Below are 19286 nucleotides of genomic sequence, written 5' to 3' on the forward strand. Positions count from 1 at the left end.
TGGGTAGCCGTTCCCTTCTCCAGGGGGTCTTCCCAACCCAGGGATGGAACCCGGTCTCCCGCACTGCAGGCGGATTCTGCGCCAGCTGGGCCACCAAATGAAAGCAGCGTTATTTGTTGCAAAGATGAATTGCGGCCTGGGGGGTGGGGAGAGGCCGGGAGAAACCGGGAGAAACCGGGGGGCCTGGAGCGGGAGAGATGGGAGGTCACTGGGAGAAACTGGGAACTGTGGAGTGAGGAGAGATGGGAGGTCACTGGGAGAAACTGGGAATCCTGGAGCGGGGAGAGAGGGACAGTCACTGGGAGAAACCGGGAGGCCTGGAGCGGGAGAGATGGGAGGTCACTGGGACAAACCGGGAGGCCTGGAGCGGGGGCCTCAGGAATCCTGGCCTCGGCCTCCCTGAGGAAATAGGGTAGGGAAGGGGCCAGCACGGTCTGACCTCCATGGCGACCCCACGGCTCCCGCAGGTGTGGGCCTTTGCCGGCTCCCATCTCTGCCTGCACGGGACGGAGGCTGGCTGGGGCTCCCTCCCCACTCTGGGCAGGCTGCGAGGGTAGACAGGAGGAGGCCCCCTTCACCTCCCTGCCACCCCCTGCCCGTGGGCTGTGGTCAGCTGTCTGCCGTAGGCACCGTCTGCCCACGGCCCCCGGCAGGCACTGAGGCTGCTGCTGGGGGGGGGGGAGGCCAGGGAGCCCCCTGAGCAGAGTGAGGACGCACAAACCCAAGTTCCCCATCCAGGAGACGGCGGGGCGGGGCAGGGGGGGTTTGTCTGAGGCCCAAGCTGGACACCTGGATGTGTGTGCGACCAGGTGCCCGCAGGCCGGCCGTGGGTCTCGCCCTGGGATACCTGCTGGGCAGGCCAGGACGAGCCTCTGCAGCACCCGAGGACCCGCTGTGCCCCTCAGACCCTGCGGCCGCGGGGCCCTGAAGCGCTCCGTCCCCCAGCTGGAGCTCGGGAGGGGAGGCAGGGGGCACGGGGCTCAGTGCCCAGCAGCTTGGGCTGAGCTCCCTGCTCCCAGCTTCCGGGTTGAGGAGGAAGCCCAGCTTGGAGGGGCAGAGCAGGTCTGGGGGCTGGGTGGGCTGCGTTGTGAGTGGGACCCGGGTGGGGACCAGGCAGGGACGGAGCGTGCTTGGCCACTCAGGGCGACATGCTTTCTAGCAAGCCAGGTGTTTGCCGGGGAGCCGCTAGTGCGCTCGGTGGGGGGGTGTGAGCCCAGCTGTGTCACAGAGGCTGCGCCTGGAGTGGGCGTGGGAGGGGCAGAGAGGCCTGGGGGACGCAGAGGGAAGGCTGGCATCCCGTCCATCCTTCGCCCCTTGGGGTCAAAGGGCAGAGAGGCGGCCACCTCGACACGTGGAGGTCTCCTGCTGTGAGAGGCGTGGGCCCCTGCGTGTGGCCTCGGGAGGCGGAGCTGCATGGCAGAGTCCGTGTTCTGGCCCGCGGGGCGCCCCGGGGAGGTCGTGACTTCATGTGCGGCTGTCTTTGGGGCCAGGGAAGCTGGGCCTGACGCCCTGGAATTCAGGGCTCCCGTGATTTGCTGGGAAGAAGCCCAATCCGCAGAGGTGGCCCTGGGGTTAGGGGGTGGGACCCTGGCAAGGGGCTTCCTCCCTGGGGCGGGGGGTGGTCACAGCTGGCCTCGTCCTGGGGCCTGGCGAGTGTCGTCTCTGGCCACAGTGGGCACGACTGAAAGCTAGCAGGCCAGATTACCGAGCGGGCGCACCATTGGGCCTCACAGGAAGTGCTGGCTACCCGGGGCTGCCCAGGGGCCCGGCAGCAGGAAGTCCTGGGCGGGGAGGAGCCCCGGCGGCCACAGGCCCCAGACACAGGCGGCGGGCGGCTGTCAGCAGGAGGGAGCGGGCGGCTCACCTGCCCCGGGATGCCGGCCGAAGCCCCGCCCCATGGCCCCTGAGCCGCATGGCCTTCCTGGACCCCAGGACACCTGCCCCCAGGCCGTCGCCAAGCAGGAGGAGAGCCATGTGCTGGCTCAGCGCCACCAGGTCAGTGGGGCGGCCCCGGGGTGGGGGGCTTGGGAGCCCGTGCCGGCCCAGCGCCTGTAGACCCGCTCCGGGGGGCCCGCGTGTGAGCCCGGACCCACCCTCCTCGGGGCGGGGCAGTGGGACGCACAGGACCCTGGCCCCGAGCCCCAGGAGGAGAGGAGAGGAGAGGCCAGGGATGGACGGGGCAGTCGGTGGGAGCCCATGGCCTGCGCCGCTCGGCCGGCCAGCCTGCAGAAGGCCCCAGGTTGGTGTGGGCCTTCCACTGGACACCCTGCCCTGCCCAGGGGGTGTGGGCACTGGGTCCTGGGTTCACATGCTGTGAGTGTGTGTGAGTGTGACTGTGTGTGTGTGAGTGTGCCTGCACTGGGGGAACGCAGGGCCGTGTGAGCCCCGCCGACTGCCCACCGCCCACCCCCTGTTCGTGGAGCGCCATGCCCCATGCCTGGGTGCCTGGCAGGGGGCTCAAGAGCCTGGGGTCTCAGGGACCCCAGCCCGGGTCGTGCGCCTCCCCCTGGCGTGGCTGCTCACCAGCCTTCGTGGGAGATGGTTTTTTTTTTTGGTTTCGTTGGGGGTGGTTTTCTTTTGGTTTCCATTCTTTTGTGGAGAAAGATTCAGGGAAGAGGAAGGGAGAGGAGCAATTGAAAGGGGAGACTGAACCCAGAGGCGCTGCGCCCCACCCCTCAGGCGCCACCTAGTGCCCGCTGAGTGCCCAGGTGGGGCGGCAGGGCCGTGTGCTTCGGAATTACTCAGCGTCTCTGACCCTCTCTGTCTTCACCAGTGGGCACGATGCTGGTTCACACGTCAAGGGGTGCTGGGGTGGTGACGTGGGCGATCCCTGAGAAGCACAGAGCCTGGCACATGGTGTGTGCCCGGGGTGACCCAGGCGAGCCCGTGAGCTGGGGGCAGAGCAGCGCTGTGGGGTTTAAGGAGCGGTCAGGCCCGGCGCTGGACGAGTGCAGGGCTGTGGGCGGTGCTGATGACTCTGGCGCTCAAGCTGCCTTGCCCAGGGGACGGGACCCCCCCCCAGAGGGTCCTCTCAGCCCTGGAGGGTTAACCCTAACCCTAACACCCTGGAGGGTGTGTGTGAGTACATGTGGGAGTCAGTGCGTGTCTCTGAGTGTGTTGGAGTGCACGCGGGCGTGTGTGAGGGTGAACACACATGTAAGAATGAACGTGAGCATGCACACGTGTCGATGAGTGTGTGCACGTGTGTGAGTGTGAACAGCTGAGCGAGTCCATGTGTGCATTTGAGGGCGTGTGTGGAGGTGGCATGTATGAGCATGTGCAGATAGCTGTGTGTGAGTAAGCACACACGTGTGCCTGTGACAAGTGAGTGTGTGCATAGTTGTGAGTGTGCGAATGACCGCCCTGGGGACCCTGGGAGCCCTGGCCTCCCCTCCCTGCAGCGCTCACAGATGGGCGGCCGGTGACCACCGACAGGAACCCCTAGCGCTGTGGTCGCACGAGGCGCCGGCTCCTTCGCCACAGCCAGGGCCGCAGGTCTGCAGGTGTCGGGAAGGGGAGCCGAGGGAGCTCTGCTCTCGTGCACAGGCTGACACGGAGCACACGCGTGTGCACACATGCCAAAGAGCAGGCACAGAACCTCTCACCTGCGTCGTGCGGCTCATGCACGCGTCCTGCCTGGGTGCGCCATCCGTGACGGTGGCTGGGTGTGTGGGCCTTTTCAGGGGATGACCACAGGCCCCGGGGACTCACACCCCAGGGGGAGGAGGCGCCACAGAGCCTGCACTTCCTGGAGCCCAGGGCTGTCTGCGAGGAGGAGCGGTTCTCACCTGCCTGCTCTGCCCCTGGGTGCTGCAGCCTCGGGCTTGGGTCCCACAGACCAATCTCAGCTTTCAGAGAAGGCGGGGGTGAGCACGGAGCAGAGACCAGAGAGCTGCCTGGTGCTGGGCTCCTGGGCAGGTCCGAGGGGCACGGGGCAGGGCCGGGGGCCCAGAGGATGCAGGGGCATCAGGATGAGCCGGCCCTGCCACGGTCCACCCTCTGGAGGGGGGCGGCGGAACGTCGTCGTCTGTCTCTGAAGCAGAGGAGGTGACGGTGGAGCGCAGCCAGGCCTGCTACCAGGTCAGCCAGTGGGCACCAGGAGCGCTCCTCCGGTCCACAGAGGGGGCTGTGGCCAGGTGAGACCGAGCCCTTCACAGGCCTGTGCCCGCCTGGCCACCGAGCCGACCAGGGTGGGACTTTGGGGCCGCCCGGCTCCCTCTGCTTCAGGTGCGGAGCCAGGAGGAGGGGTGGGCTCTATCAGTCCTCAGCTCTGCCTCCGGCGCCCCTGCCCCCACAAAGATGCCAGGTCTCCTTACAGACTGGGGAGGAGGCGATGGAGTGGGCTGGGGGCTCTGTGTCCACTTCCTCTGGCTTCCAGGCCACCTGCAGTCCCCACCACCCAGGGCAGCAGCATTCTGCTCCCCCTGTGGGACAGCCTGGTGCCCCTTCTGTGCCCGGGTGCCCCCTCTTAGGTCAGGGAGGACCACCTACAGCTGAGCTAGCTCCTGTTTCATTTTCAGATTGTTGCTGGCAGAGGGAAATACGGCGGAGTTTTATGTGTCCATCTGCTGTCCCGCTGCCTTGCTGAGCTTGTTTATTATTTCTAAACATTCTTTAGTGGATCCCTGGGGTTTTTCCTGACCATCTAACCTCTGAACAGTTTTACTTTTTCCTTGCCAATCTGCATAGCTCTTATTTCTTCTTTCTGCATAACTCTCCTGGAAACTCTGGCTCAATGGTGAATAAAAATGTCCTTCCCTTGTTCCTCACTGGAGAGGAAGCTTTCGGTCACTCACCGCTAATCGTGATGTTCGCTCAGGGTTTTTCATAGACGTTCTTCACCAGGTTGAGGAAGTTTCCTCCTACTCCTAGTTTGTTGAATGTTCTTAAAAAAAAAAAAGTTTACTTGTCTGCACCGGGTCTTAGGTGCAGCACATGGCGTGTTTAGTCTTCCTTTGTTACTGCATGTGGGATCTTTAGTTGAGGCATGTGAACTCTCAGTTGCAGCATGTGGGATCTAGTTCCCTGACCAGGGATTGAACCTGAACGTCTTGCATTGGGAGTGCAGAGGATCAGCCACTGGGCCACTAGGGAAATTCCTATTGAGTGTTCTTATCATGAAGAATTGCCAGATTTTGTTAAGTGCTTTTTCTGCTTCTGTTGAGACAGTTGGGGCTTCCCTGGTAGCTCAGCTGGTAAAGAATGAGCCTGCAATTCAGGAGACCCCTGCATTCCTGAGTCAGATTTGATTCCTGAGTCAGAAGACCCCCTGGAGAGGGGACAGGCTGCCCACTCCAGTATTCTTGGGCCTCCTCGGTGGCTCAGATGGTAAAGAATCCGCCTACAGTGCAGGAGACCTGGGTTTGAACCCTGCATTGGGAAGATCTCCTGGAGGAGGGCATGGCAACCCACTCCAGTATTCTTGCCTGGAGAATCCCCATGGACAGAAGAGCCTGGCGGGCTACAGTCCATGGGGTCACAAAGAGTCAGACATGACTGACTAAGCACAGCACGTTGAGACAGTTGTTTGGTTTTGTACTTTATTAGATTTGTACTGTAGTGTTCAGTTGCTCAGTCGTGTCTGATTCTTTGCGACCCCATGGACATGCCAGGCTTCACTGTCCTTCACCATCTCCCAGAGCTTGCGCAAACACATGTTCATCAAGTCGGTGATGCCATCCAATCACCTCATACTCTGTCGTCCCCTTCTTCTCCCGCCTTCAGTCTTTCCCATCAGGGGCTTTTCCAATGAGTCGGTTCTTCGCATCAGGTGGCCAAAGTATTGGAGTTTCAGCTTCAGCATCAGTCCTTCCGATGAATATTCAGGACTGATTTCCTTTAGGATGGATTGGTTTGCTCTCCTTGCAGTCCAAGGAACTCTCAAGAGTCTTCTCCAACACCACAATTTAAAAGCATCAGTTTTTTGGCACTCAGCCTTCTTTATGGTCCAGCTCTCACATCTATACATGACTACTGAAAAAAACCACAGCTTTGACTTGAAGAACTTTGTCGGCAAAGTAATGTCTTTGCTTTTTAATATGCTGTCTAGGTTTGTTATAGCTTTTCTTCCAAGGAGCAAGTGTCTTTTAATTTCATGGCTGCAGTCACCATCTGCAGTGATTTTGGAGCCCAAGAAAATAAAATCTCTCACTGTTTCCATTGTTTCCCCATCTATTTGCCATGAAGTGATGGGACTGGATGCCATGATCTTCGTTTTTTGAATGTTGAGTTTTAAGCCAGATTTTTCACTCTCTCGCCTTCCTCGAGGCTCTTTCGTTCCTCTTTGCTTTCTGCCCTAAGAGTGGGGTCATCTGCATATCTGAGGTTATTGATATTTCTCCCGGCAATCTTGATTCCAGCTTGTGCTTTACCAGCCTGGCATTTTACGTGATATACTCTGCATAGAAGTTAAATAAGCAGGGTGATATAATGTATAACATGCTTTGAATTTTGCTTTTTGACTTTTTTTTGGCCCCAGTGCCAGCTTGCGAGATCTTAATTCCCCCACCAGGGGTTGAACCCAGGCCCTGGCAGTGAAAGTGCTGTCTTAAGAACTGAACCACCAAGGAATTTTCTGCATTCTTTGAATTTTGACTGTTAGATCAAGCTTGCATTCCTAGGTTAAATCCCACTAGGCGTGGTCTAGAATTCATTGTGTGTGGTGTTGGATTCAGCTTGCTGGTGTTTTGGTGAGCAACTTTCTGTCTACACTCATAAGGGATACTGGTCTGTAGTTTTCTTGTGAGGTCTTTGGTTTTGGTATCAAGGTAATGCTGGCCTTTCAGAATGAGTGCCTTCCTCTGGTTTTTGGCTGAGTTTGTGAAGGACTGGTGTTCATTTGGACCAACTCTTGAGGGTTGAGTTAGCTCAGTTGTAAGAGGAGCCAGTGGAAACACAGTGGACAGAGGCCTGAAGGTGGGAGTGTGGTGGACTTGAGTAACGCGTGCCCTGGGCCTGGCTGGTGCAGGCACAGCGGAGGCGGAGGGCAGGAGGAGAGGTCCACAGGGGCCGGATCCGGAAGGGCCGGTGGGATGGGAGCAGGTCCTGGTGTTTTAGAACTGAGCAGCGATGGGCACTGGGGGTGCGTTAGAGAATGTGCGGAGGGGAGGGTGATGGAGGAAAGAGAGACTGGAGGCCCAGAGGGGACTGAGGAGAGGAAGTGGTAGCACCCGGAGGTGGTGGAGGGGGGCACAGGCGGGGGGGGCTGGGAATGCTGTTGGGAGGGGTTGGCAAGGGCACTGTGAATGGGCATGGAGCGGAGGGAGGCTGCTGGGACAGGCCAGGGCTGGCTGCAGGGGTGAGGGGTCTGAGCGCTGGCCTGAGAAGGCAGCTGGGAACCAGGGGCGGGCAGCCAGGTGGGAGCAGGGCTGAAGCTAGACCTGCCCTCTGCTGCCCGTGGCCCATGTTGGTCAGCAGTAGGGGAGGCAGAATGGTGGGGAGGCCACCAAGGGCCTCTGCCAACCTAGGGGGTCTCCTGGGAGAGTGCCCACCGACTTCCAAGAAGGTGGGAGGTGCCCAGGACCAGACCCCTGACTCCTGCGGGGAATCCCGGGTCAGACCGCCGCGGCAGCCTTCCCCGGAGGGGGCACTCTCGCCCACCAGCCCCGCCTGAGCCGAGAGGCAGGGCGGTCCTCGCCCCGACTGACCAGAGCCCCTCAGGGTGGGGTCCGGGGAGAAGGAGGCATTTTCCCAAGGGCTCCGCCGCACGGAGCCGGGTGGGGCTGGGGTCCGGGCGGGGGCCTTCTAGCCGCGGGGCTGTGAAGCCGGCTGCCCGTTCGCCTCTGAGGCTTCCTGACTCCTCCGGCAGGCTCCCTCGGGCCTCTTCCTAGCTCCCATGCGCCTCCTCCTAGCGCCCGTGCGCCCCCTCGGGGCGGCCGGGGTAGAAACGGAGGCCCGGGTAGGGCCGCGCGAGGGGAGGGGCCGGGGCGGTCCGGTCCGGACTGGGGGCGTGTCTACCCGGCAGAGGGCGGGGCGAGGGGCGGGGCCGGGTGGAGCGGCCCGGCTGGGATCCGGGCGAGGGGCGGATCTGGGGGGGCGGGGCGACCCGGACTGGGGCGGGGCGTGGGCGGGGCGGCCCGGTTGGGCGCGGGGCAGGGGGCGCGGCGGCATGGCGGGCGCGGGGCTACGGCCGCGGGTTTGGGGCCGCCGGGAGGCTGGCGCCGGGGCCGGGGCGGCAGCCGGGGCGCGCGGCCCGGGGCCATGTCGGTGCGCACAGGGGAAGCGGGTGCGGGCTGCCCCCCCGAACCCAGCCGGGCCCGCCGCGTGGACATCGTGAGTACCGAGCGGGACCGAGCCGGCGCTTCCGGCGAGAACAAAGGCGGGCTGGCGGGCGGGGGCCGGCCCCTTGCAGGTCTGGGGGTTCTGGGTGGGGCGAGGGCCCGTCTGCTGCCGACACCTCCTGGGACGGACACCAGCGCGGGGCCTTCTTCTCCCTACGCCCGCGGTGCCCTGTCCTGGGCCGGCCGGTCGGGCTCGGGGGTGGCGCGCCTTTGTCGTAGCCTCCGCTGTTGGGGGACGCAGGCCAGAGGGCTGGCTTTGTGTGCAGGGGGAGCTGAAGGGGGCAGCCCACGGGACCTGGGCAGAGGCCGAGGCCGGGGCCCCACCGAGGATGAGGCGTCCGGGGAGGCGGGAGGCAGTGAACATTTGGTGGAGTGCGCTGGTTTGCCAAGAGCAGTGGTTTTCTCTGAATGCATGTGTGTCTGGGGATGGGGCAGCAGTTCCAGCAAGACTGGGCTTCTGGGTCTGACCCTGACTCCTCCAGCTCCACTGTGCACCCAGGAGGGACCAGGCGCCGGTGGGATGGGGGCAGGCACTGGAAAAAACAGCGCAGGGTGGGGGTGTAGTTCAGAGGGACCAGGAGTAGGGAGTGGACCAGAATGTGACTGGGCATTGAGGTGCCTCACAGAGAAGGACCCTCTGAATCTGGGATTTGAGGGACGAGTAGGAGTTCTCCAGGTGAAGAGGGTTAGCAGTCATTCCAGGTGGAGGCTGGAAGTGTGAGACTAAAGAGCCTGCGAGGTTTCTGGGAGAGTGCTTGGAACAGGAGGAAGAGGCTGTGGAGTGGGGTCCTGGAACGGAGGGTCTTGTGTTAACCCCCAGGCAGGCAGCCTGTCCCTGGTGTCTGCACTGTGTGGTCCCTGCCCGAGTGATGCCCCAGGCTGACGGGGTGGATCCCAGTCAACCCACCACATGGTTGTCATGGCCACAGTAGGCAATAGTGCGTCCCCATCCCTGGCTAAGACACGTCCCCTTCCCTTTGTATTGTAGCTTCATGGCGGCCGAAGAGATGCACTGGCCTGTCCCCATGAAGGCCATCGGTGCGCAGAACTTGCTCACCATGCCTGGGGGTGTGGCCAAGGCCGGCTACTTGCACAAGAAGGGCGGTACCCAGCTGCAGCTGCTCAAATGTGAGTCCCCTGGCTGGGGGAGGGGGGGCTTGAAGGGAGGCCCCAGGAATAGGGCTGAGCCCCCCTGGGCCTCTGTGGCCAGGCAACCCGCCTTCCTGAGCCTCTGCTTACTTCCTTGCCGTGGGCCCTCTGGAGTTTCCCTTCTGTCTCTGCCCTCTTGGGCCCTGACCTTGGCCTTTCTAGCCCGCAGGGCTGTGGGAGGGGCTGGGGTGGTGCAGCTGGGGGAGACAGGAGGGCATTGGGTGCATAGTGCTGACCAGCTGGCCAGGGAGCTTCAGCACGTGGTCAGGAGCTGTGGGCCCTTGTTTATCTGGTAGGTCTGGCTCCTGCATGGTGCCTTCACTGTATCAGGTTGGTGTTCACTGAGTCAGGCAGTCACTCCATCTGTAGTGAACCCATGTGCCAAGCTAACACCCATCTGGGTGCTGGGTCTCTGGAGAGCTTCATAAGACCTGGGCTCTGGTCCCTAGGAGAGCAGCCTGGGAGAGGCGGAGCCCCCAGGCCTGGCAGATGCCTGGCTTCGAGACACTGAAGGCCCAAGAGCATCAGGACCTTGTCCATCCCTCTGACCAGCCACGAGGTCCCGTGGGGTTGCTTGAGCTGTGCCCTCTGCCAGGGACTCCCTGACCCTGTGCTGCCTGGTTGAGGGGCCCAGGCTGACTGGTTTGGTGTCTCCCTTCTCCTCTTCTGAACCGGAGGCTCCAACGAGGGCCTGGAACTGAGCTGCTCCCGGGCCCAGGAGGGGCTGCTCAGGGACAGGGCTCTCACGATCACTACCTGGGGTCGGCTCCATGTTGGGGGGTGGCGCTCTTGTTGGCAGCATCTCTGGGCTTTTTTGCCCCCACCCTCACTCCACCACCCGGGGTGGAGGGCACCTCCCAGAAGCTGGGTAGCACCAGCAAGGTGGCTCTGGCCGCTGGCCCCACCTCTGCCCTTCCGGGAGCCCGCTTTAGTGCTTGTTGCTGGGCGCCACACAGCCCCCCGAATCTCCCCCTGCGCCCGGGGGACCTGCGTGCCCATCAGCCTGCTGCCCATTTAGACTCTGCCCTGGAGCCATCCTGGGCCTCTGGGCGTGGTCCCCAGAGTGGGGCCTGCCTGGCCGAGGCTCACCTGCCCTGCCCCGCCCGCCCCACCCGCAGGGCCTCTGCGCTTTGTGGTCATCCACAAACGTTGCATCTACTACTTCAAGAGCAGCACATCCGCCTCCCCGCAGGGCGCCTTCTCACTGAGCGGCTACAACCGGTAAGTGCCCTGCTGGCCGCCAGGGCTCCCCCCGGCTCCCACCAGGGCAGGTCCAGGCCTTCCTGTTCAAGACCCCAGTCCCTCCTCTCCTGAGAGCCAGCCCTCAGGCTTGGCCGAGGGCCTGGGGGCAAGGCGAGGGCCTCCACCAGGATCTGCTCTCCAGAGTCCCCCTCCAGCCCTCCTTCCTCCCCACCCCTCGCCCTTTCCCCCACTGCCGCCTCCTTCTGGCCGAGAGCCCAGCCTGCTGGCCCAGGCTGTGCGCTGGGGCTTTAATCAGCCACGAGCCTGCCCCCCAGGGCCTTTCTGGCTAATGGTCCGTTGGGATGGGGCGTGTTGGTTTGGGCGGGGCGGGGCGGGCCGGGCCCACCCTCAGCCTCTGGGACCTGCGCTGAGGCCTGTGCTTCCTGGCTCTAGGTCTTGGGGTCACACCACCCAGGCCCTGCAGCTCTGGTCCCCTGAGAAGGGCCTGGCCCTTCCTGCCTGGGAGAACCCGCGGGTCCCATGGTGTCAGTGACAGGACAGGGACCCCTGGCGAGTGACTCTGGGCCTTTGCGTACATCCTGCCTCCAGCCTAGTACCAGGTCTGAAAGCGGAGGACAGGAGAGGCTCCAGGACCCTGTGACTGCCAGCAGGCACGGGGGCGTGGAGCTCTGGGGTCTTCTGAAGAGGGATGTTTCTTTTCCACAGACACACTGCCCACAGCCTGGTGGGGGTGCAGCCCTGCCCCAGGGCATGGTCCACGCCCCCTGATGGCACCTGCCCGGGTGCCCAGCCTGACCTCATCCCCCTGGCAGATGTGATCGTTCCCTGAACCCCACGTCCCAGCTCTGGGAACAGCCACAGTCACTTCTCTGAAGTGCTCTGGGGCACGCTGCCTGGGACCAGGGGTGGGGCCGAGGCTGACCCGAGCCCCATGAGGGTCCCCAGCAGGCAGCCAGGGGTCAGGTGGGGCCCCAGGCATCCAAGTAAAGTCTTGCTGGGTGGGAGGGCAGCGAGAGTGGCGTGTCCTTGACTCGGGGCCCTGCACCACTGCTTCCTGAAAGCCCTCCCAGATCTGCACCGTCCCTCACCGCCCGCTCCTGCCCACACCCTTCCGTCTGCTGCAAGCACCCCGGCCTTCAGGCCGCAGCACAGGGGGGATGACCGTGTCCGTCAGGGCGTGGTGCTGGGTGCCAAGGCCTGTCCAGGGGTGGGTCCATGTTCAGGCAGTTCCTGTGGATGGGGAGCAGACGGTGACCACTGGCATTGACCTCAGGGTGATGCGGGCGGCTGAGGAGACGACGTCTAACAACGTCTTCCCCTTCAAGATCATCCACATCAGCAAGAAGCACCGCACGTGGTTCTTTTCTGCCTCCTCGGAGGATGAGCGCAAGGTGCCTGAGGGTCAAGGAACGGTTGCGGCCCCCATGCAGGCCCTGTGGGGCCCCCCGGGACGCGGGCAGCTGGGCGGGTGCTGCTCCTCTGTCTCCTGTCCTCGCGCCCAGAGCGTGGCACTGGCAGCCCTTGGCTCAGGGTGGCGGTCTCAGGAGGAACCCGGGTGGGCCGGCAGAGGGCCGCAGCCCCGGAAGAGCCGGCCTTGGGGGTTGATGCAGACCAGCCTGTGTGGGGAGGGGAGGGCAGGGCAGGCGAGGGTGGGTCCTGCCCGCTGAGGCCCTGGCTCACCTGCAGAGCTGGATGGCCTTGCTGCGCAAGGAGATCGGCCACTTCCAGGAGAAGAAGGAGCTGCCTCTAGACGCCAGGTGGGCAGGACCTGGGGGCAGGCAGGGTGTTCCTAGGGCCCCGGCTGGGATCCTGAGCCGGCCCCCAACCCCTGGGGGCTGGGCCCAGGGTCCCCTCGTCGAAGGCTGTTATCCGGGTGCCACCTGGGCTGTGTGTGTGCAGGGTGTGCCCCCGAGTGTGTAAGCCTGTGTGTGCGTGCGCCCTGTCAAGGGCGTCTGTGTGGGAGGTGACATGTGGTTTTACCTGTCCAGCCGGGAGGCCCGGTTTTGTAGCGGCTTAGTCCTGTGGGTCCCCAGCCCCCTTCTCAGGGGAGTGAGTCCCCAGGGCCCGTCCGAGTCTTGCTGACTGCATGGGGAGGGTGGCTCAGCAGACAGAGGGGCTCTCCAGGTGGGAGCATTTACCCGGTCCTTTCAGTGATGAGGATTCCGGTGGGCCCCTGCCTGAGCCCCCAGGGCAGGAGCGGGCGGGGACCTGGGCCCAGCCCTGAGGCCTGCCACCGGGCTGGGCAGGCAGGAGGTGGGCCTGTGGCGAGAACCACAGTGGGGCTGAGAAGGCAGTCGCCCCCCGCCCCAGTCTCCTGTTCTGTGTGTGTCCGCGTGTGTGAGTGCCCGGTCCTCACTGCCCGCCCCACTCTCAGCGACTCCAGCTCGGACACCGATAGCTTCTACGGCGCCATCGAGCGGCCGGTGGACATCAGCCTGTCTCCGCACCCCACAGACAGCGAAGGTGAGATGCGTCCCGTGGGCCCGGCCCGCGCCCCTCTACGGCTGGCTGCTGCCCAGGAGGGAGGCGTGGCTGACTGGCCTCCCTGCTCTGCCCCTTGGGTTTCCTCAGGCTGCCTGGGTGTCGTGGGTCCGGGGTCCCCATCCTGGCCTCTGCCCCCCTGAGCGGGTGGGGTTTGGAGGGCCCCGCCCAGCCACCTGGTCCCAGGCCGCCCCGGGCCTGACGCCCTGTCTGCCCCGCAGACTACGAGCATGATGACGAGGACGACTCGTACTTGGAGCCCGACTCCCCCGACCCCGGGAGGCCTGAGGGTAGGTCGGGCAGGCCTGCGGCCGGGGCAGCGCGTGGGGCGGGGAGCGGGGCCTCGGGACTGGGCAGAGCCCCCTCGCTGGGTGTGGCTGTCCTGGTGGGCTCTGGGTGGCCTCAGGCCTGACCATCTCCACCTCGGGCCTCAGTTTTCCTCCTTCCACTGGAGAATCAGACCAGGAGTGGCGGGCTCTGCTCTCCGACCTCCTCCAGTTAGCCTGGGTGGGAGAGGGGGGTTCAGGGATAAATTGGGGGGCCCTCCACTTAGCCAGGCCCTGGCTGAGCCGGGGACAGTAAGGCTAGCCCTCTGTGAGCACCTCTGGTGGCCATGTGGTCACTTACCGCCCCACCCGGCCCTACCTTCCAAAGCCAGGGCTGTGAGCTTGTACCCGCATCACCAGGAAGACAGGGAGGCCTGTGGGAGGGCCATGCCCCTGTCCTGCTCTATGCCTTGTCACTCCCCGCCCCTGCTGTCCGTCCCCACCTCTCCATCCCTTGCCTTCTGTCTCATTGCTCACTAGTCCTTCCCCCACCCCATTTTCCTTTCCCAGCCCCTCTTGTCCTTGTCACTTTCATTATCCCTGGGGACTTGGCCCAATTTTTCCACCACCGCCTACCTGTTCCTTGACCTCTTGTCCAGTGACCTAGATTTCTGCCTTCCTTCGTCCCCTCATGACCTCTTCTTGGCTCTTGTTGTTCAGTCTCTTAAGTCGTGTCTGACTCTTTGCAACCCCATGGACCACAGCACGCCAGGCTTCCCTGTCCATCACCAACTCCTGGAGCTTACCCAAACTCATGTCCATGGAGTCGGTGATGCCATCCAACCATCTCATCCTCTGTCGTCCCCTTCTTCTCCCGCCTTCAATCTTTCCCAGCATCAGGGTCTTTTCAAATGAGTCAGTTCTTCGCACCAGGTGGCCAAAGTATTGGAGCTTCAGCATCAGTCCTTCCAATGAATATTCAGGACTAATTTTCTTTAGGATGGACTGGTTGGATCTCCTTGCAGTTCAAGGGACTCTCAAGAGTCTTCCCCAACACCACAGTTTGAAAGCATCAAGTCCACTCAGCGTCCACTAAATGCTTTGTAGCAGCTTGAATGTGTCACGAGTAGACCCAACCTGTCTCCCCCCAGCCTGCTCCTGCCCTTTCGCTCGCCTGTTGGCAGGAGTCCCAGCTGCCCTCTGAGCCCAATCCTGGGAGGCTTCCCGGCCTCCTCTCTGTCTCTTGCCTCTCCCTCTGGGAACCTGGTGTGCATCTGGGCTTCGGGAAGTTTTGTCCAGGCTTTGGAGGGCGGCTGGGATGGGCCCAGTGGTGTGAGGCGGGTCAGACCCAGAAGGAAGGCCGCACGGGGAGTGTTGGGTGTGCGGGGCTGTGGGGCGGCCAGGCTGCGGGGCAGGGGCCCTGGCTGTCCGCCACCCGCAGAGAGGGTGCAGCTGCAGCCTCCAGCGGGGGACGCCTGCTTACCACGTGGCTCTTTTTGCTTTGCAGACGCCCTGATCCACCCACCGGCCTACCCCCCGCCCCCTGTGCCCACGCCCAGGAAGCCAGTCTTCTCTGAGGTGCCCCGCGCCCACTCCTTCACCTCCAAGGGTCCAGGCCCCTTGCTGCCACCCCCGCCCCCCAAACGCGGCCTCCCCGACGCCGGCCCGGCCCCCGAGGACTCCAGGCAGGAGCCTCTGGCCCTTCGGCGGGTAGAGCCCAGCCCCAGGGTGCCCGCCATCTCCCGGAGGATGAGCGACCCCCCACTGAACGTCCTGCCCCCCGGGCCCGGTCTCCGGAAAGCCCCTTGCTTCCCTGAGAACAGCAGCCCCAGCCTGGAGCCCAGGATCCCCATGCATGGGGTCAGCCCCACCAGCACAGCCATGGCTGCCTCCCGGAACTGTGACAAGCTCAAGTCCTTCCACCTGTCCCCCCGGGGGCCACCCGCCCCTGAGCCCCCGCCCGTGCCGGCCAACAAGCCCAAGTTCCTGAAGATGGTGGAAGAGGGCCCCCCAAGGGAGGCAGCCAGGCCTGGACCCTGTGTGCCCCCCGTGGCCCCCCGGCCGCCTCCGCTGAAGCTGCCCGTGCCCGAGGCTGTAGACCGGCCCCCCGTCCTGCCCCGGCCAGAGAAGCCAGCGCTCCCGCACCTCCAGTGAGTCTGCGGCCCGGGCCCCCCGGAATCCCCTCCCCAGCCCGTTGACCCTCTTGACCACTGGTGACCCTGTCTCCCTGCCCCCGGCTCTCAGCCCACATGGGTGCCAGGCGGCCCTGGCACAGGGAGGTCAGGGTCCTCGATCGCCTACCTGCTTAGGCTGACCGGCTGCCCCTTCACACCTGACCCTGGGGCTCGGGGGCGTCCCGCCTTACCCAGTGGGTGGTGAGCCTGGGGTCTGTGGCTGCTGCGGGGAGCAGTGGGCGAGGGGGGCTTTGGGGACACTGGCCTTCTGGAGCCCCTGTCGGTGGGGAGGGCCCCCCAGGATCAGGGGAGCGGCTGCAGGGCAGCTGGCCTTGCGGGGAGGCGTGGTGCTGAGCCTCTGTGGGCCAGCGGGCCCTCTGGGGCCACAAGCATCCTTCCCAGCACTGGCTCTGAAGCCACCAAGGCTGCCTTGAGCCCTTCCCAACTGGAAAGGCCCTGGAATGCCGGACCGCCCAACTCCCTCTGAGGCCTGCTCCAGACCCCGTGGGCTTCATTGCTGGGCAGTGCTGGGAAAGGCGTGTGTCATGGCATCTTCAGCACGTGGGACCCTCAATAGTGAAGGCTCTGGGGGCCACGGGGCGAGCCCCGAGCGGATGCTCCCGCCCGGTTCTTCCCGGGAGCCCTTGACCGTGTCTGGCTCCTCCCCAGGCTCTGCCAGCACTGTGCTGTCAGGACGTCCCTGGCGGTTTTGTCCTGTGAGGGGCTGCAGAGTCGCGGGCTGGGTCCCTGTATCAGGCTCTGGGCCTGGCCCTGAGTGCCACAGGGCCGCCTGGGCCACAGCCGATCATCCACAGCACAGCGGCACCCATAGCCTGGCAGCCCATCCCGGGCGCCTTACTGAATCCTCCCCGGAGCCCTGCCTTAGGAGCACGTGGTCACGCGCAAGGGCGTGTCTCTTTGGCCTGGGCTGTTGGCGTTGTCCTCGGTTGCTGTTGGGGGAGCATGGCTTGGCTGAGGCCACAGGGCTGGTCCGTAGCAAGGAGACTGCCCTTAGACTGGGGCCTTTTCCGCAGCATCCAGACCCCAGGATGACCCAGGCCAGGGATCCCAGCTCAGGCTTCCTAGCCTCAGGCTATTCCTGCCGCCCCAGGGTGGTCAGCATGGACCCCGGCTCCTGGAGCTCCACAGTCACGAGCCTTTGACGGCCGCCAGGGCTTCAGGCCCCAGACCTCCTGGGTTCCAAGGCTCAGTGTGGTCGCCCGGAGGGCGAGGGGGTGTCACCGAGGGGAGCGGGGCTTTGTTCCCCGTCTGATGGACCACGGCTTCCCTTTTCTTGTCCCTCTCCCAGGCGATCACCCCCTGACGGGCAGAGTTTCAGGAGCTTCTCCTTTGAAAAACCCCGGAAAGCCGTGCAGAGTGACACGTCGCAGGCGGACGCTGGCGGGGAGGGCTCCGACGATGACTATGAGAAGGCAAGGCTGGGGGGCGGTGCCCACATCTCAGCCGCTGAGGGGGCTGTGGAGGGTGGTGGCGGGCTGTCGGAAAGCTGGGGGCCCTGGGGCTGGAGGGTCGAACCCGGTACAAAGGCCTGGCTCCCAGCACAGGCTGGCAGCCAGCGGGGCGGAGGGACCCCAGCCCTGGTCCCGGGCCACGACCCTAACCCTGACCCTTGACCCTGACCACTCAGGTGCCACTGCCCAGCTCAGTCTTCATCAACACCACCGAGTCCTGCGAGGTGGAAAGGTCGGTGTGCCGTCTGCCTTTCTCCACGGCCTTGTTTGGGCAAACCCGAGGTTCTCTGCCCCCCGCCCGGGCTCTGTGCGTCTGCCCCTGTGGCCCCCGGTGCTCAGAATGGGGGAGGTGGGTGGGGTCGGAGGGTCCCCGAAAGCTGCCCACGGCCGGCTCCCCTCCACGAAGCCGTGTTGTTGTAGGCTCTTCAAGACCACGAGCCCCCGGGGGGCACCCCAGGATGGTCTCTACTGCATCCGGAACTCCTCCACCAAGTCGGGGAAGGTAGGCACCGAGGGAGGTGGGCCCGGGGGTCTCGTCAGCATCGGCAGTGATGCCCACCCCGCAGCACGGGCAGGAGGCAAGAAGGAAAGGGTGGCGTTCCTGTTCCTGCAACTTGAGGGGGGCTTCTTGGGGGCGGTGAGCCTGGTAGGACGTCCGCTGGCTCTGCCCAGGGCCCTCCAAGGGTGACTCGTGTGACCTCACTGGGCCTCAGTTGCCCCATGACTATCAGGGGTGGTCCCAGCGTGGACCAGACACATGCTGCTGTTGCTCACGTCTCACCCGACTCTGAGGGCGGGATCCCTGGGCGCTGCTGTCCGTGTGCAGGGCCGCCCTCCCCCACGGACCCAGCCTTGACTCTGCTGCCCACCGACTCGGTCTCTGAGGGGCCGCTCGGGGTCTGAGGGTCATCGTCTTCCCAAGGTGAGCAAGCCCTGTGCTGCCTGCTTCTCTGCCTGCAGGTTCTGGTCGTGTGGGATGAGACCTCCAGCAAAGTGAGGAACTACCGCATCTTTGAGAAGGTGAGCGGCCTTTAAGGGGCCTCGCGGAAGGCCCCAGGCAGGAGGGGAAGCCTGCCTTGGAGCCTGGCTGGGGTCCCGGGAGTCTCCCTGGTGGAGCACAGGCAGTGGGCACTCAGGCCCGCGATCTCCAAACACCCCTCCTCCTTCCCCCTCCCCTCCCCCATTCCCGGCCCAGCTGTGTCCCCCCATGGACCCCAGAGGAGATGGGGTGACCCGCCCCCAACCCTCAACTTATCTGCAGACCTCGCTGGCACCCCCTGAGCGGGCGTTACTGCCGAGCACCCCACACAGGGCGGGCAAGCTGGCCAGCCCCCCGACACTGCCCCCCTCCCCCCGCAGGACTCGAAGTTCTACCTGGAGGGTGAGGTCCTGTTTGTGAGCGTGGGCAGCCTGGTGGAACACTACCACACCCACGTGCTGCCCGGCCACCAGAGCCTGCTGCTGCAGCACCCGTACGGCTATGCCAGGCCCAGGTGACACCTGCGCGCCTCGCTACTGGGCAGAGGCGACCCCGGGGGCCCCGGCCCCAGGCCGCGCAGGAGGACGCTGGCCAACGTTGGGGGCTGAGCAGAGCCGGCGGCGAGCTCGGACCTGGGGCCTCCCCAGCGGACATCTCAGAGGAATCTCAAGGCCAGGCCCCGCCCAGCAGGCTGGGTCCCGGGGCGGGCCGGGCCCTGGGCCCCAGAGGATGAGGTGGGGTTCTCCCATCTCACCCTGCCCACTGCCCAGGGGCCCAGGACTGAGCCTGGGCTGGACTTCACGGACAGGAATGGAGGTTCCCCCAGCACACACACCCTGCACTGGGCTGGGAGCTTGGCAGGGCTGGCGTGTTTGGGGTGGGGAGGCAGGGGCTGGACCCCCCAGGAACGTTACAACACAGGCTCTGTGAGGGGCCGGTGCTGAGCAATAAAGCACAGATGACCTTTGCACCGTGGCCAGGGCTAACTGAGTACCCACTCCAGGGTCCAAGCAGTGACCTCGCCAGGTCAGCTCGCCCTAAATGGTGGTCTTGTCTTCTAGACCACAGGTCGCTAAATGGCTTGATCTTGGGTGCACAGCTGGTCACAGGACAGGACCCCAGAGTCGGACGGTCTGGGTTCAAAGCCTGTACATGAAGGACCAGATTCTGCTGCCGCGAGTCCAGTCCAGGGCAGGCTGAAGGCCCCGCACATCTCTAGTTGGGTCATTGGCTGGATTAACCAGCAGCTGGGACACAGCCAGGTGGGAGGCTCTCCCAGCGTC

The 19286-nt window shown here is 64.3% G+C and overlaps 1 protein-coding gene across 12 annotated transcripts in view; it reads left to right on the forward strand.

The window, feature by feature from the left end:
• SH3BP2 (SH3 domain binding protein 2) overlaps positions 1 to 18971 on the forward strand; it is a 35164-nt gene extending 16193 nt beyond the window's left edge. For 8 of the 12 annotated variants that reach the window (XM_070462569.1, XM_070462564.1, XM_070462568.1 and 5 more), the window contains 12 exons: positions 9268 to 9407; positions 10547 to 10649; positions 11905 to 12022; positions 12318 to 12388; positions 13006 to 13094; positions 13334 to 13402; positions 14886 to 15528; positions 16862 to 16985; positions 17201 to 17256; positions 17445 to 17526; positions 17985 to 18044; positions 18384 to 18971. In XM_070462569.1, coding sequence (XP_070318670.1) covers positions 9272 to 9407; positions 10547 to 10649; positions 11905 to 12022; positions 12318 to 12388; positions 13006 to 13094; positions 13334 to 13402; positions 14886 to 15528; positions 16862 to 16985; positions 17201 to 17256; positions 17445 to 17526; positions 17985 to 18044; positions 18384 to 18521 — 1689 coding nt within the window. In that variant the 5' untranslated portion in view covers positions 9268 to 9271 and the 3' untranslated portion in view covers positions 18522 to 18971. Of the gene's footprint in view, positions 1 to 1596; positions 1996 to 8107; positions 8272 to 9267; positions 9408 to 9877; positions 9988 to 10546; positions 10650 to 11904; positions 12023 to 12317; positions 12389 to 13005; positions 13095 to 13333; positions 13403 to 14885; positions 15529 to 16861; positions 16986 to 17200; positions 17257 to 17444; positions 17527 to 17984; positions 18045 to 18383 lie in introns of those variants that run through there. The other 4 variants (XM_020889836.2, XM_070462562.1, XM_020889837.2 and 1 more) reach the window with 4 other exon arrangements.
• The last annotated feature ends 315 nt before the right edge of the window (positions 18972 to 19286 follow it).

This window comes from Odocoileus virginianus, unplaced genomic scaffold, assembly GCF_023699985.2.
Source record: "Odocoileus virginianus isolate 20LAN1187 ecotype Illinois unplaced genomic scaffold, Ovbor_1.2 Unplaced_Scaffold_5, whole genome shotgun sequence".
Taxonomy (NCBI): Eukaryota; Metazoa; Chordata; class Mammalia; order Artiodactyla; family Cervidae; genus Odocoileus; species Odocoileus virginianus.